At 51.3% G+C, this 15,826-nt stretch overlaps 1 protein-coding gene across 2 annotated transcripts in view; it reads left to right on the forward strand.

Moving 5' to 3' along the window:
* The window catches only part of CRISPLD2 (cysteine rich secretory protein LCCL domain containing 2), an 85,046-nt gene extending 71,286 nt beyond the window's left edge, over window positions 1-13,760 (forward strand). For both annotated transcript variants that reach the window (XM_036834074.1, XM_036834073.1), the window contains exons 14-15: window positions 3,506-3,639; window positions 12,693-13,760. In XM_036834074.1, the coding sequence (XP_036689969.1) occupies window positions 3,506-3,639; window positions 12,693-12,747 (189 nt within the window). In that variant the 3' untranslated portion in view covers window positions 12,748-13,760. The remainder of the gene's footprint in view (window positions 1-3,505; window positions 3,640-12,692) is intronic.
* The last annotated feature ends 2,066 nt before the right edge of the window (window positions 13,761-15,826 follow it).

The following is a 15,826-nucleotide window of genomic DNA, read 5'->3' on the forward strand; positions in this document are numbered from 1 at the left end:
ACGGGCCCAGTCGCTCCGCGGCATGTGGGATCTTCCCAGACCAGGGCTCGAACCCGTGTCCCCTGCGTTGGCAGGCAGATTCTCAACCACTGCGCCACCAGGGAAGCCCTAATTAATTAATTTTATTTTTGGCTGCGTTGGGTCTTCGCTGCTGCACGCGGGCTTTTTCTCTAGTTGTGGCGAGCAGGGGCTACTCTTCGTCGCGGTGCACGGGCTTCTCACTGCGGTGGCTTCCCTTGTGGCGGAGCACGGGCTCTAGGCGTGTGGGCTTCAGTAGTTGTGGCACGTGGGCTCAGTAGTTGTGGCTCACGGGCTCTAGAGTGCAAGCTCAGTAGTTGTGGTACACGGGCTTAGTTGCTCCGCAGCATGTGGGATCTTCCTGGACCAGGGCTTGAACCCGTGTCCCCTGCATTGGCAGGAGGATTCTCAACCACTGCGCCACCAGGGAAGACCCTGATCCTCACTTTATACTGAGAAAATAGAGGCTCCAGGGGTTAAAATAGGTCATCCAAGACCACACAGCCAACAAGTGGTGGGGACAGGGTTGCTGAGACCAGATCTTTGTTGATAGTGGTTGTTAATAAATATTCAGATATCGGTGTTGCCTTGGGTCCTGAGGAGAGAAAGCACGTAACTTGTACCTCTGGGGAAGAAGCAGGGAGAGGAGAGGGGTGGGAAGAGGGAGGGGGAAAGGGGAGGAAAGGGTTTGTCCGGCATCAGCGGTGGGAGACGTGTGCAGTGATCGCTGGGCCCGTGCAGGGAGGAGAATCAGGCTATGTGTGTGTGGTTTCCACTCCCACGGCTTGATGTTATCATGGGAAACTTCTGTGCCTCTGGTGCCCAGAAATCCTCCGGGGACGGGGCAAAGGACTGTCACAGAGGCCACAGCACCAAAGCGCCCACCTCCTAGCAGCTACTGTCAGAGGATGTGCCTCCCCAGGCAGGCCCTGGGGCTGGTAACTCAGAGAGTGAGCAATACTGAGGGAGACAGAAAAAAATCCCAGCTCTGCCTGCCGGTGAGAAGCCCCGCCCACGCTCGCTTCCACCGTTCAGCCCCGCTCACAGCGAACTTCGAAGGATTCTACAATGATCATTTCATTTCCAAAGTCTCCCTGCCTCTCTTTTAGATGGCGGCAGATCTATTGCTTCTTAATCTTCTGGGGGCACAAACCCTTCTGAGAACTGAAAAGCTGTGGATCCTTCCTCCAGGGGGATAAAAAGGCTTCCTTGTGCCGACAGGGTTGACCAACCATCCCAGTTTGCCTGGGAGGCGGGGTTTCCTGGGCTCGGTGCTAAAACCTCGAAAGTTCTTGCTGACCCTGTAGGTCCACAGAGTTATGCCTGTAGCCTCAGGGCCCCACAGACACCCCCAGAGCCCACTTCAGGCTAAGGAACCCTGCCCTCATCCATTTAATTTATTTACTGAAGACAAGACATGTTTGTGTGGGGTTAGAAAAACTGGCCTTCAGTTACTCAAGTCAATTAGTGCTGGAAACCAAGAAATCCAATTCTCCCGTCTTTAGTATGAGGGTGCCTTTCAACTCTGAGACTCTCCACCTTTCAACAGCAGTATTAACTTCCCAGGGAGCAGGCAGGGCGGGGCCTTCTGGTGTGAGCATTTTTTCCTTCTTCTGCAAAACCAGTAACTTGTCTGGAATGACCTGGAATTTGAAGGGACGTGGCAGGAGCTGACAGTCTGAAAGGCTGTTGGGTCTTTCTCATGCTGCTTCTCTCTGCCTCTGACCCTCCCACCTCCCTCTTCTAAGGACCCCTGAGATTCCACTGGGCCCACGTGGGTAATACAGGATCCTCTCCCATCTCAAGGTCCTTAACTTAGTCACATCTGCAAAGTCCTTGTGCCATGTCAGGTCACATATCCACAGGTTCCAGGGATGAGGATGGGCATTTTGGGGGCCGTTATTCTGCCGACCATAGAAGCACAGACTTTGCCATCCGCCAGATCTCATTTGGAATCACTACCAAACCCTGAACTGTCTGCAGGGCGTTGGCAATGTCATCTAATCTCACTGAGCCTGTGCTTTCTGGCCTGTAGAGTGGGAATAACAGTAGTCCCCCATGTCATTGGAAGATTAAATGAGATGACAAACAAAAGGCAGCCCAGGCTGGTATTTAGTAAGCTCAGAGTCGACGATAGCGCCACTTACCATGAAGGAGGCTGTTCGCCCCACAGATGGATTAGCTCCACTCATGTCTGCAGCCCCGGCTGCACCCGACAGTCACCCAGCAAGTGTTTAAAATACTCAGTCTCGGGCTTCACCCCAGAGCAGTTGAATCTGGGGGGGGAGGGATGGGAAGGGCGGGCACCTGGCCATCATCTTCACATAAAGATGCTGCAGGTAGCTCTGTGCTGCAGTGAGGGTGGGGACTCACTGCCAAGGCCGGCGTCAGGTTCCAGCACAGGCCAGATGCAAGGACCGTGGAAGAGGCAGGAGGGTGCTACTTACCTGGTTGTTAACCTTGAGTGGGTGTCAGCATCAGCTGGCCCTCACCTGGGGAGGTTCTGAGTCAGTAGGTCAGGGTGAGGCCCAGGAGCCTGCATCTTTAGCAGGCACCAGCCACCCCACCCCTGAATGAATTTCCCCAACTTTGGGAAATGTTGATGAATTACTCTCAGACAATCCAATCTGAGGACCATTTTTCTGTTGGATAAGTTAAGACCCTAATGAAAGTTTAACTCAACAATTTTGTTACCCAGGAATTAGATGATTTGATGACTTTAGAAAACAACACATCCTACCCTTGCTTGAAACCCAGTGGCTCATTTGGCACCTGGAATGAACCCAGACCCCACCCTGTGGCCCTCACAGACCCACGTGACTGGCCCCTTCTCACCTCTCCCCGTCTCCTGCCACATTCTGCTGGGCTCACTGTATTCCAGCCACCCTCTCCCTCTTTCTGTACTTTGGACACGACAAGTTCATTCCCACCCCAGGGCCTTTGCACGAGCTGCTCCCTCTGCCTGGGATGCTCTGCCCAGAGATATTCCCATGGCTGTGGCTGGTTCCTGTGTTGTCACTCTGATCTGAGCTCAAATGTCACATCAAGAGCCGTCTTCGCTTGTTAACCATTCTAAAAGAGACCCCTCCACCAGTCATTTTATCTCATGATCTGGTTTTGTTTTCTTCATAGCCTGCGTCCCTTGTTTGTGTATTTGTTTGTCCGTCTCCCTTGACTCCGTGAAGGCAGAGTCTTTATTTTGTTCCCCGCTGAATCCTCCTGTATCCAGTACAGTGCCTGGCACATAGTAGGTGCTCAGATAATATTTGTCGATAAAATGAACAAATGAATGAATGGATGGATGAGGCCAGGTCTCCCTGGAGAGACCACTGAGGAATCGAGGTAGCCACGGTTACTTCCTAGGCCGTGGTTACTTCCTAGGGGTTCCTTGACCACCAGCCAGGAGGCCAAGTAACGGTTGACCCCAGCAGGGCTTCACCCGAGCACCTGACCTTGACACTGATCACAGCTCTTCCTGGGCTTTCAGAGTTCAAGCATCTGTAGGACCGCCGTGCATGCAGGAGTCATCAGGAACAAGAGCGGGGGTTACGTGGACGTGATGCCCGTTGACAAAAAGGAGATCTACGTGGGCTCTCTCAGGAACGGAGTTCAGTCTGAAAGGTAGGGCTGCGTCCTCGGACCCTCGACACCCAAGGCCAGTGAGGGGCGTTGGAGGAGGGCCAAAGACGGTGCCCTTTAAAATATCAGAACACCCAGGACAAGCCCGTCCTTCTCTTTTCTCTTCCTTTCTTTTTTCACAATGAGAACTTTTTCTATGACCAGCACATGTTTTGTAGACAATTTAGAGGCATCAGATAAGCCCAAAGGAAAACAACCATCCGTTACGTCTCACCTGGGAGAGCTGCTGAGATTTTTGGTGCGTGTCCCAAAGAAGGGTCCTTTTTCTATATGTGTGTGTGCGTCCCCCTGCCCACATCCCCAGCAAAACAGTGGGATCAAATTATAGTCACACGATGGTTATGTACAGCTACATCAGAATGTAGTTGCATTTCGTTACATAAATAAGAGCCGAGTCTGGAGTGCAGCAGACTAGGCTGTGCTTCTTACCAGCTTTGTGACCTTGAGCAGGCCACCGGAGCCTCCATTTCCTCGCCTGTGCCATGGGGATAACCATAGTCTCCCCTTCAGGGGGCTGTTGGGAGGCTTGATGGAGATGTTGCCTAGCTCTTCTTCTTCTTCTTTTTTTTTTTTTAATTAATTAATTAATTTATTTATTTTTGGCTGCGTTGGGTCTTCGTTGCTGCGCGCGGGCTTTCTCTAGTTGCGGTGAGCGAGGGTTACTCTTCCTTGCGGTGCGCGGGCTTCTCATTGTGGTGGCTTCTCTTGTTGCAGAGCACGGGCTCTAGTCACGTGGGCTTCAGTAGTTGTGGCACGCGGGCTCAGTAGTTGTGGCTCACGGGCTCCAGAGCGCAGGCTCAGTAGTTGTGGCGCACGGGCTTAGTTGCTCTGTGGCATGTGGGATCTTCCCGGACCAGGGCCCAAACCCGTGTCCCCTGCATTGGCAGGCGGATTCCTAACCACTGCGCCACCAGGGAAGTACCCCGCCTAGCTCTTCTTGCCAGGACACCAGTCACGTTGGATTGGGGCCCACGCTAATGACCGCATTTAATTTAATCACCTCTTTGAAGTCCCCGTCTCCCAAGTACAGTCATATTCTGAGGGTACCGGGGACTAGGACTTCAACAGATAAACTTGGGGGGGCCACAATTCAGCCCATACCGGAGGGGAATGCTGAAGATTTTATATTTGAGGGACCGCTTTAGAAAAGGAATGTAAAATCAAGAATACAAAATATGTTGGGTCCCTTGAAGCCTGGGCTTTCACGGCTCCAGAGAGCTTCTCGGCTGTCCTCACCCTCCCAGCCTCCTGGGGTGCTTTGAGCCTCAGGACGGTGCTGTATGGGAAGACCCTGCAGAATCAAGTGATGCAGAATCCCAGGGTGGGGAGGGAGCTGCACGATCACGGCCGTCAGCCCCGAAGAGCTAGAGTTAAGAGCTTCTGCATTTTCTCCTTCAAAGTTTGCACCCTCTGGGAGAAGCTTGATGAAGGGAAATTCCATGGATTTAATGGGAGGGAAATGAAGCAGCTGATTAGGTGGAATTTCCTGGCCAGGCTGGAAAGAAATCCCAGGACACCAATCTCTTGAGCTCTTGGTGCCCCTTTAAGAGAAACTGTCTTGGTGAGAAGCTGGTAGGCTGGGCTTTGTTTTCTATGCCCACCTTAGAGAGAGGAGACCCCAGCAGCCGCCACCCCCATCCCAGGGCTGGGACACAGGTGGGTGTCTGGGGAGGGTTAGGGACTGAGAGGGGCTCCCCCAAAGTGTCTTCTTCCCCCCTGTTAACTCCCCCGCCACCTGTAGTTCTCTCTGCCCAAAGGACCCGCCCAAATTGCGCTGTCATAATAAGTATAGTGGAGATGCTGCTTCCCTTCCTTCTCGAACCCTTTCCCCCTGAGTAGGTCCTGCGTGCTGAAATCTGTGGTGATGTCTGGGTGAGTTTCCCAAGCTTTAGAGGGGAAAATGATAGCACCTACCCCCTGGGGTGGTGGTAAAACAGTGGGTCTCCAAGTGGCATCCAAATCAATGGGGAGCTTGCTAGGAAAGCACACCCTACGGCCCACCTCAGACAGACACTCGGGGAACGGGCTGGGCAGTCTGCGTGGATCTGCCCTCCGGGGGTCCTGATGCCCACTGGAGGGGGAGAGCCGCTACTGTGAGGGTGACGCAAGGGTGACCACGCCCCTGGCACACAGGCGGCACGGTCCGTGATTCTGATAGTTTGTGATGAAGGGTCTTTGGTTTACTACGTATTCAGGGTGGCCTGGACCGGTGCTGGGATCCGTGGGCACCAGGAAGATAGAGTCCGCCCTGCACGTACAGAGGGAAGAGGCCAGGCCAGGAGGGCACACAGGGTCCGATGGTGTTTGCGGCCCCGCCGCACCGCTCCCCAGCTGGGTGTCCTTGGGCGGGCAGTCTCCCCACGCCTCGGTTCCTCCTCTATCAGTGGCTACTGTGAGGATTAAATGAGACAGTATGTGCAAAGCACTCACCCAGTGGCTCTGAGGAAGCGTCTGATAGATCCGCTGGCCTCGTTGCTATGACATAACCTCTAAGGCCTGCTGCAAACCTCAAGACGCTATGGTTCTTTTCACGTAGGGGCAAGTAACTCGATTGTAGGAAATAGGCTGCATGGATTATCTTCTGGCCAAGGGCAAAAGCATCCTACGGGAATTATTTTTTCGCCCTGACATCCATCCTTTCCACCTGTACTCGCCCATCAGGTGGCATACGCGTGGTGAGCCCTTACGATGTCCCAGGCACTGGGACCTAGCAGGGAACACACAGGCTGATCTCTGCCCTGGTGGGACTTATCATCTAGTTGGGGGACAGACCATGCAGAAATAATAACATCAGTAGCAGGGCACAGGCATCATGGCTATGGAGGGAGGTACCAGGGAGCTGAGAATACCAAGCGGGGCCCCATCTTACTATCTGGAGGTGCCTCCCTGGTGACATGGGTCCTGCGGAGACATCTGGATGCCCCAGGCAGGGCCATGCCCCATCCTCCCCTCGTTTAGATGGGACCTCAGTGGCCCTCTGCGTAGAGACGAGGGCTGAGAAATTTCCCCAGAGCCTGTTCCCATTAGGAACTCTGGGAACCCAGCCTGGGGCCAGAGGGTGGCTCTGTCCCCAGTGTCTGCTGGGACCCTGGAGTGGTCACAGCGGTCCCAAGGGAGACATGGACACTGGACATATAGCAACCCATTCACAGCAAGCTGCGTTCTAAATTTAGGGAATCCTTCAATCCATCAAACAAACAAACAAAACCTCCTATACAGAATCCTCAGGACATGGGCCAAAAGTTGTTTCTGCTTCAGAGTGGCTTTGGTTTAGCAATTGTCTGTTTTTAGAGGAGGATTTCCTGAAAGTTTTGAAAGATGACCATGCAGAATTGGGGTAATGTAAGAGGACAGGCACTTTCTCTCTCACACACGTGCCCATGAAGGAAGGGAAGGAAAAGGGGTGTGGAAGAGCTTTAGATGTTGGGACCAGGGTTTGTCCAAATGTTCTCGGAAAGAAGCTGGACATCTGGATGAATATCCTTTCAGGATTTTTTCTGAGACCAGGACCATTTTTTAAGACAGATTTTAGAATGAGGTTGGGAAATATACCACACAATGACAGATAACATCCTTGGTCACTTGGTTTTAACAGATATAACCTATTTACAGAGGTTGATGGTATATATGTGGATGGACCTTTATCCAAATAGTAGACTCACTCAGCTAGCATTTATGGGGCAGCTCCTGTGTGCTGGGCACTGTGCTCGGGGCTGGGGCCATGGCAGGGACAGAAGAGACAAAATTCCTCATCCTCAGGGGCCTCTGTTTACCGCGGCATGTCCCAGACGCGTACCGCGAGCCACATATGGGATTTTAAAGTTTCTAGTAATCACAGTAAAAAGAAACAGAAGGGAGAATTTAGAGTATATTTCATTTAATCCAGTGTATCAAAAATATTATCTTCAATACGTATGAATAGAAGAAGTATTGATGAGAAACTTGCCCTCTCCTTTATTCATAAGAGCTGGGAGACCTACCGGGTATCTTGCACACAGAGCACATCTCAGTTTGGGCGAGCTGCATTTCAAGCACTCGGTAGCCAGTGTGAGCTCCGGGAGTCTCGAGGGTTGGGCGTCTGAAAATCTCTCGACATGTCCAGAAACTCTGGGAAGCAGAAACCATTGAGCCGTTATTTCCAGATCAAATGAGCTTAGCACTCTCCCCCAGGCCGGCTGGACCAAGGCTGGACTGGTTTCCTCTGCCGTCTCCCTCCCTCCCTGTACCCGCTTCCCAGCGCTCTAAGATCTGTACACACATTAGCTCATCTCGCCCTCCCAACAGCCCCGTGAGGCGGGGACCACAGTTTATCAGTAAGGAAAGGGAGGCACAGAGAGGTAAAGCGACTTGCCCAAGGTCACTCAGCCAACAAGCAGCAGGGCCAGGACTTGAACCCAGGACGCCTGCTCCAGCACCCATGCTTGTAACCAGCACACATGACTCCTCACCGCAGACAAGTCGTTGACCTTGGGGCACAGGCCCCTCCCAGAAGGGGTTGAGGTGAGCCTTACAGTCCTAAGGTATACTTGTTTGTAACCCTAAAAATACTTATTAGAAAAGAAATACACACTTATTATTTAAATAATATGTCTAGGGATTAGAAAAAAAGAGTTCCTGCAGGCACCCTATTAACCTCTGTTAACTGCTTATTTATAGCTCTTCCAGGCCTTTTTTTCCCCCTGGGCAACACACATAAAAATGAAAATGGAGATTGTGTATACACCCTGCTCTGAAATTTTTTTCTCTAAACAATATTTCATATTTCATGAAATAAGATGAAGAGGTTTGATGATTCCTTGGGGATTGGGCTTTTGTGTGGATAATTTGTTCATCGCCGTGCATGTACCCACCGTTCTCCTGATGGGAGAACGAGGCTTAAACCTAGCAGGGTGACGGTATCCATGGCCCATGGCTTTGAGCGCCGGCTAAATGCAAGGCACTGACTCAGATGCTTTCCCTGGATAAGCTCATTCACTTCCTACAGGGTCCCTGAGGAGGGGGTACTTTTATAGACCCTGTTTACATATGTGGGAACTGAGACTCAGAGAAATAGATTAACCACCCCAAGGGCCAACAGATAAGATCTGAAACTGTGTCTGACTCTTGAATTTTCCTGGAAATCAGTAGAGGGTGAGACTGGGGGAGAATAGGGTTAGAATCTTAAAAAGAAAAATTGTATATATATGTATAACACACACACATATATAAATACAAATATGTACGTGTGCACATATAAGTGATACTAATAATAAACAAGATATTGCACATTTAAAAGCCAGAAGAGCAATCCTCTGCCATCCTTTTATCGCTGGGTTCCATGACTCCATGGGGTCAGCGGACAACTGGTGGATGACCCCTCCGTCCCTCCCAGGACAGATGGCTGGCGGTCCGCTCTCTTTAATCCAGTCTGTGTTGTGTGCTGCTGCACGCCGATCAATTCCTCCCTGAGTAATTTTCACCGGCAGGAGTGAGCCTCCAGGACGCAGCCTTATGCTTGCGGCTCCTGGAGGACCTGCGACCTCCCACCTCCGAGGGGCTCCCAGCCTCTGAGTCCCCCCACTGCGATGCGGGGTTGGCCAATGTGGTCCTCAGGGATGGCGTGGCCACAGCCCACCCATTTAGGATAAGGGTTAGGAAAGGGTCCCAGAGCATCGACAGACCTGCGTCCACCTCCCAGCTGTACCTGGCACAGGTGTTGGATTTGGGGCAAATCACATCCCCTCTCAGAGCCTTGGTTCCCTCTCTGTAAGTGGGAGGAGCCCTAGAGATCTCGGGGTGGGTGGGGCTGTGAGGCATGGACGGGGTAGGATTACTTAAAGGATGGAGGTGGCGTCTGGGGTATGGTGGTGTGTGTGCCAGGTACAGCCGCTGGCACGAAGAGCTGGGCACTGGAGCCGAGGGCAGGATGAGTGGCCATCAGAAGCCTGGAATCACTCCCCGGGGCTGGGCGGGTGACACCGCCCGAGGCTGCAGACACTCGTCCTTTCCCAGAGCACCCATCCCAGCTCATCCAATAGGTCAGCGACCCTTGGGCGCTAAGTCAGCCCAAGGGAATGCCCCAGAAGCTTCTCAGTCCAGCTGAGGTTCTTCCCCAGTTCTGCGAGGGGATTTTTGTGCTGGTTTTCCTTCCCTTCCATCCATCCCGCCCTTCCTTCCTCCATTCCTCTCTCCCTTCCTCTCTCTTCCTCTCTCTCTCTCTTTCTTTCTTTTCCTTTCTCTCCTTCTCCCTTCCTTCCTTCCTTTTTTCCCCCTACTTTTCATAATAAGATTAGAGAAACTTCAAGAAATAGTGAAAATAATATTAAGAAATTACTATCATGGGACTTCCCTGGAGGTCCAGTTGCTAAGACTCTGCACTTCCACTGCAGGGGGCGCGGGTTCGATCCCCGGTTGGGGAACTAAGATCCCGCGTGCCGCGCGGTGTGGCCAAAACATTTTTTTAAATTAAAAAAGAAGAGAGAAAAGAAATTACTATCATGGAAAACCCCATAGCCAGAAACACCCACTGTAAACATTCTGGTATGTTCCCTTCCAGATTTTTTGTTTACACACTAACAGCTTATTTCTTACTTGTTTGTTTTGTTTTTTGTTTTTGTTTCTACAAAAAAAAGGGATCAGACTCTCTGCATCGTTCTGTTATTTTTTTTTTCAATCCGCAACAGGTTGTGAGTGTCTTTCTGATATTTCCAATGCCTGACATAGCCATGCCGTCATTTCTGTGGCTCCATGCTATTCCGTTGTGTGGGCAGACCATCGTTTCTTCACCCAGCTGACTGACATCTGGGTTGTTTTCCTTTTTTTCTTTTGCTCTTGTAAACAACACAGCAAAGGACATCTTTGCACAAGCCCGTGTGCTTTCCCCACACTTTTCTTAGGTAACTTCCTTTTATCAGAGTAGCCACAGCTACCAAATCGACTTCTTTCTGGGATGCACGGTGTGTCTCTCTCCTGTTGATACCCTGCCCCCTGGGGCTGAGAATAAAATCCTCGCCCCTTACCGGGCGGTCCACACCTACCACCACCCCACCCGCTTCTCCACCCTCCTGGTGTATCACCCTCCTCGTCACAGCAGTGCCTGTCCCTAGCCTTCTCTGTGTTCCTGGATACCAAGATCTCGCCTCAGGGCCTTTGCACCTGCCGGTATCCAACCCCGGACCCTCCCAGCTCCTATACCTCCCATGGCTGGGCCTGCACGTTGTTCAGACCTACATACAAATGCCACCTGCCCGAGGAAGCGTCGTCCTGCTGTTGGGTCTGCAGTAGCCCTCCTCCCCGATCTAATCTGATCCCGTCACCCTGTGCTGTTTTCTTCCCAGGACCCACCACTGTCTGAAATTGTTGTATTTCTCACACATATTTAGCTGTTGATCTCCCACCCCCCCAGACTGTATAAGCTCCATGAAGGCAAGAATCCCATCGGTCTGGTTAACCCTGTGTCCCTGACACCCAACTTGATGCCTGTGCATAGTAGGTCTCCAGTAAACACTGGTTGAATGACAGACAGAACGCTGAGTTCAGCTATTTGTTCAGAACTGCTTGTAGGATTTTTAATGCCCGTTAACGAAAATTGTTCAATATCTTTTAGAAAATTCATCCAGTACCTTTTGTGAAAACTGTCCAGAAATGCTGTGCCAATTTACATTCCTTTTCGTATACCTGTGGGAGCTACAAACTAGGCTAAAAAGAGTCAGAGGGCAAGATTTAGAAAAGGAGATTATTTTATAATCTATCCGATCACACTTGTTTTTCATCAGACACACACAACTGGCAACTTTCCTAGCGGAACTAGAGCTCAGTAAATGTTTGAAGCTTGAACAATAGGGACCCCCCCTTGCCTGAAGCAGTGGAAGGGACCACAGCTGGTGTCACATGATACCTAGGCGGCCAGCTGTGTGACGTGTTGAGAAATTCACACCCGGTTCAGCGGGGCCCGCTCGTGCCTTCCGGGTGGGCCGGTTGTTCAATGGGGGTGCTTGATAGGACTGGGCAGGACCTCCAGGAACCTTAGGGTACCTGCCTGGACGACAGCCTGAGTGGCCCCTTGTCCCTGGGTTGTCGGGGGGCCCTGTGCGTGGAGGCACCCACTGCCCCGTCCGTAGAATTGCTGGTAACGAGTCAGCATCACAAACCCTGGCAGTGGTCCCCCGTGTGGCTTCCCCACCACGTGGAACAGCTGAGCGCCTCGTAGCCCCGGGTGATTCTCCCAGACTCGTCATTGGGGCAGAGGATCCAGGGAAATCCTGTAGCCCAGAGGCCTGAGGAGGGCGCTGGAATCTGAGCTTCCGAGAAACCAGCAGGGCAGCCGGGGTCACTCCACAACTGGATAGTGGAGATGATTGCACGAGCCCCGCCCCCCAAAATCACTAAAAATCATTGAATTGTACACTTCAGAAGTGTGAATTTCATGGCATGTTATATCTTAATGAAGTTTTTGTTTGTTTGTTTGTTTGTTGTTTTTTAAAGGCGTTCAGTTAGCTAAGGGATTTAGCTCCTATCTTGAGAGGGTGGTTTTTACTGGCTGTGTGACCTTGAAGAAACTTAATTTCTCCACTGCCTGCAAAATAGGGATACTAATGGCTCTTCATCGGAAGGAGGTAAAGGCGTACAGAAAATCCTTTGCACAGTATCTGAGCCCGATCAGATCGGTGTGCCCATTTTAGTAACAGGAGCACGTGCATTGTTGTTCTAATGCCATCCTATTCATCGGTCAAGCAGGTGGCCACTCTCTGGGTTGACAGGTGGTAGCAAAAACCAGGCAGAAGTCTTGGAGGCTGGGTTCAGTTCAGGCAGACGGGGGCCAGCAAATTCCAAGTTAACAACCCTGACCTCATTTGAGACCCAGGCGCGTCTGCAGAGGCAAAGGGTTTTGCCAGCTGCTTCCAGCTGGGGCATGCTCTGCTCCAAACAGCTTTGCGAAGTGTCCCTCGGCCATGCTTCTTCCACCGCAGGGACCTGGGGACACCCAGTTCCCCGTCCCCCTCCCCGCTCCATCCCTGCAGATCTTTTGGTAACATCTGCTCTCCCTTCTTTTTCAGCTTGAGGACCCCTCGAGACGGAAAGGCCTTCCGGATCTTTGCCGTCAGGCAGTGAGCTTGCAGGGTCGGGGAGAAGGGGGCGTCTTCAAGAGTGCTTCGGGGGTTCGCTTTTTATTTTTATTTTGTCATTTGGGGGGTGGGCCGAGGATATGGAGAGTCAGGAAACTTCTTTTGATTGGCGTTGTGTCCCATCCGCCGTGCCTTGGTCTCAGCTTGACACAGGGGAGCATCCTTGGGGTCCTGAGCAGACAGCCGGTGACCATCCTGCCGAGGCCCGGGGGTCTCCCCCTGGGAGGTGTTCTTTTGTGGATGGAGAGAGGATTCCAAAGGATTTGGAGCTGATGCTGCGAGGCATTCAGGCGTGTGGGAAGGGGCGAACTGAGAACGCTCAGGGGGGAGTTTCAGGGATGGAGTAGAAGGTAGCTATTTAAAACATTAAAAAACACAGTCCGTCCCTACCAGTGGAGAAAAATGGGTTTCATGTTTGCTGGTCAGACAAATGGGCCGGAACAAGGGGACTCTGCCCTGGCACCTGTCCTGTTCCCGTCCTGCTGTGTGCGGGCTGGTTCTATGCACAGCAGTGCTGGTTTACTTCGAGTTCAGCCGTAACTCCAGAGATGTATCTTGTCTTGGTCCTTCCCTTCGTCCACGTGGCCCATCTGTTTGCTGCCGTGACCTTTGGTCTCACTGAGGACTAATGAACCAGGACCCTTTCTTGATCCCCTCCCTGCTGTGGCTCACGTCCTGCCCAGACTGGTTTCTGTGTCTCCCACCAGGGTCTTTGCTTGGCAAACAATTCTGTTTGAAGCCCGCTTTTTTCTTTCCAACTCCTTGTCTCTGTGGGTTCCACTGAGATGTCTAAGAACAGCCAAAGAAGGGCTGTTTTGTTGCTGCCTTTAAAAAATGGCACTGAATTGTGCAGATTTCCCATCCGTCGGATGACCTATTTTTTTAGCAATGAGAGGAATGGCTTCATTCCTCGGTACATTCCTCGCCGAGGTTAGCAGCTCTGGGAAGAGGGACAGCCTGCAGTTATGAAACGTCCTGCGGCATAACAACGAGAGATGGTAACACACTAGAAGGATTTCTCTTCCTGTTTTTGTGAAACAGTTCTTGCCAAATGTTCCTGAGGCTCCGAGGAGTACGGTGCTCTCTGGCTGCCATCACTGTACAAAACTCCTTCATCAGCCTAGACCCAAAACCCACAGTGAAATAAAATACCCTTTTGTAAATAGCATTTCTTTGCAGAAGGTGAAATTCCACCCTCCTCCACCAGGCTGGCCAGTAGATCACTTTCGTGAATGCTGATTTCAAAGTTGATTTCACTCTCCATCAGAATATTTCGAAGGCAAAAGAACTAGCAGAAAGTTTAAAGCGAACAAACAGACAAACAAAACCTAAGATAGTCTGGACAAGGAACTCTACCTGGGGAACCAAGTTGGTGTGTTGTTTCAGGGCAACCCTAATTAGTGAAGAAACAGAAGGTAAATAGCTTTCCCCGCCCCCCCCCCCCCCAAGGAGTTTGTAAAAGTAATGAAACTCTTAGCTTAACAGAGCTGAAATGAGTAGAACTGTTTTTGCTTTGTGCCTTGTGGGCTTGTTTTAATTCATAAGTACTGACTGTTCGACTCCAAATGTCAGTGTGGAAGAATTTGCTCAGACTGTCAGATACCGCGTCTAGTTCCCGCCAAAGATCTGAGTCTTTGGAACCCTCTGGATGCTAGGTCTTATGCTGTCGGACTCTCGCTTGTCACCAGGCTTTTGTGTCTGTGGCCACGTCCAGACTGCAAGCTTGGGTTTTTAGAATTAGTGACGGTCCCGGGGAATTTCAGTAGGTTTGCTTTTGAAGCATACTGCTGGAGGGAGAATCTGAAACGTCCAATGTGAGTGGACGCTCTCATTTTGAAATAAAATTCCCGAGTTCCCGAATGCCTCATTAACCGCCCCCTCTAATGGACTAGAAACTCCTCGCCCAGAGCCAGACCTTGCTGTCTTCTTCACCTTCACAAACATTTTGAAACTGGAACCATTTATCTTCCGGAAATGGACACAGTGCTACAAAGTATAAGACCTTGTAATCAGGGACCCCCTTCTAATTTAGCGTGTTTAAAGGGCCATCGTGCCTTCAGCACTTCACCCATAAAAACATGATAACTCCGGCCAACAGTGTTACTGGGCCCCCCAAAATGAAAAGTGTTGGTTTCCTTCTGATTTGTTCCCCATCGTGTTCTGATTTTTCATACTGTCTGTAGGCTCACTCAGCCCGCAGCTTACGTGTGTGCTTTTTTCTATGAAAAATGATGTATTTTACTACTTCCTATGTACAAAAGTTTATTGTAAATGTTGTGTGTGCTTTGCATGAACAGGGACCACGTTGCTGTCGTTTCAATAAAACTGGTTTGATTTCTAAAACGTTTCTGGGACGTATCTCTTACGGACACATCTCAACAGTTTGTAGAATAAAACAATGAAAACCTCCTTGCAGGCTCGTTACTTTTTTCTACGCCACTCCTCCCAGGAACGTGGCGCACGGGGCGTCCGGATGCTAATTGTTGCAGTATTTTCACCTGAGATGTGCGTGGATCACGTGGGGCGGGGGGGGGCGGGGCTTGTCGAAACGCAGGTTCCGGGTCCGGCAGGTCTGGGCCTGGGGCTTGAGGGGCTGCAGTTTGCACGGGCTCCCGGTGGCGCTGAGACTGCCGACCTCCAAGTCACACTGTGCGTGGTGAGTACGACGGGCTTAGCCTCATTCCAGCACTGTCCTAGTCAGCTTGGGCTGCCGTGACAAAGCGCCGCAGGCGGGGGAGCTCACACCGCAGAGATTTATTTCCTCACACTTGCAGAGGCTGGCAGTCCAAGATCAAGGGGCCGCAGGGCTGCCTTCTCCTGAGGCCTGTCTCCTTGGCTTGCAGATGGCCACCTTCTCATGTGTCCTCTTCTTTGTTCGAGCATCCCTGGTGTCTCTTCCTCGTCTTAGAAGGACACGGGTCCTATAGGATCAGGGCCTTACCCTGTAGACTCCATTTAACTTTAATTATCTCCTTAAAAGGCTCCATCTCCAAATACGGTCATATCAGGTGTTAAAGCTTCAACATATGCATTTGGGGAGGGGGGAACCCAATTCAGTCCTTAAC

This window comes from Balaenoptera musculus, chromosome 19 (assembly GCF_009873245.2).
Source record: "Balaenoptera musculus isolate JJ_BM4_2016_0621 chromosome 19, mBalMus1.pri.v3, whole genome shotgun sequence".
NCBI lineage: Eukaryota > Metazoa > Chordata > Mammalia > Artiodactyla > Balaenopteridae > Balaenoptera > Balaenoptera musculus.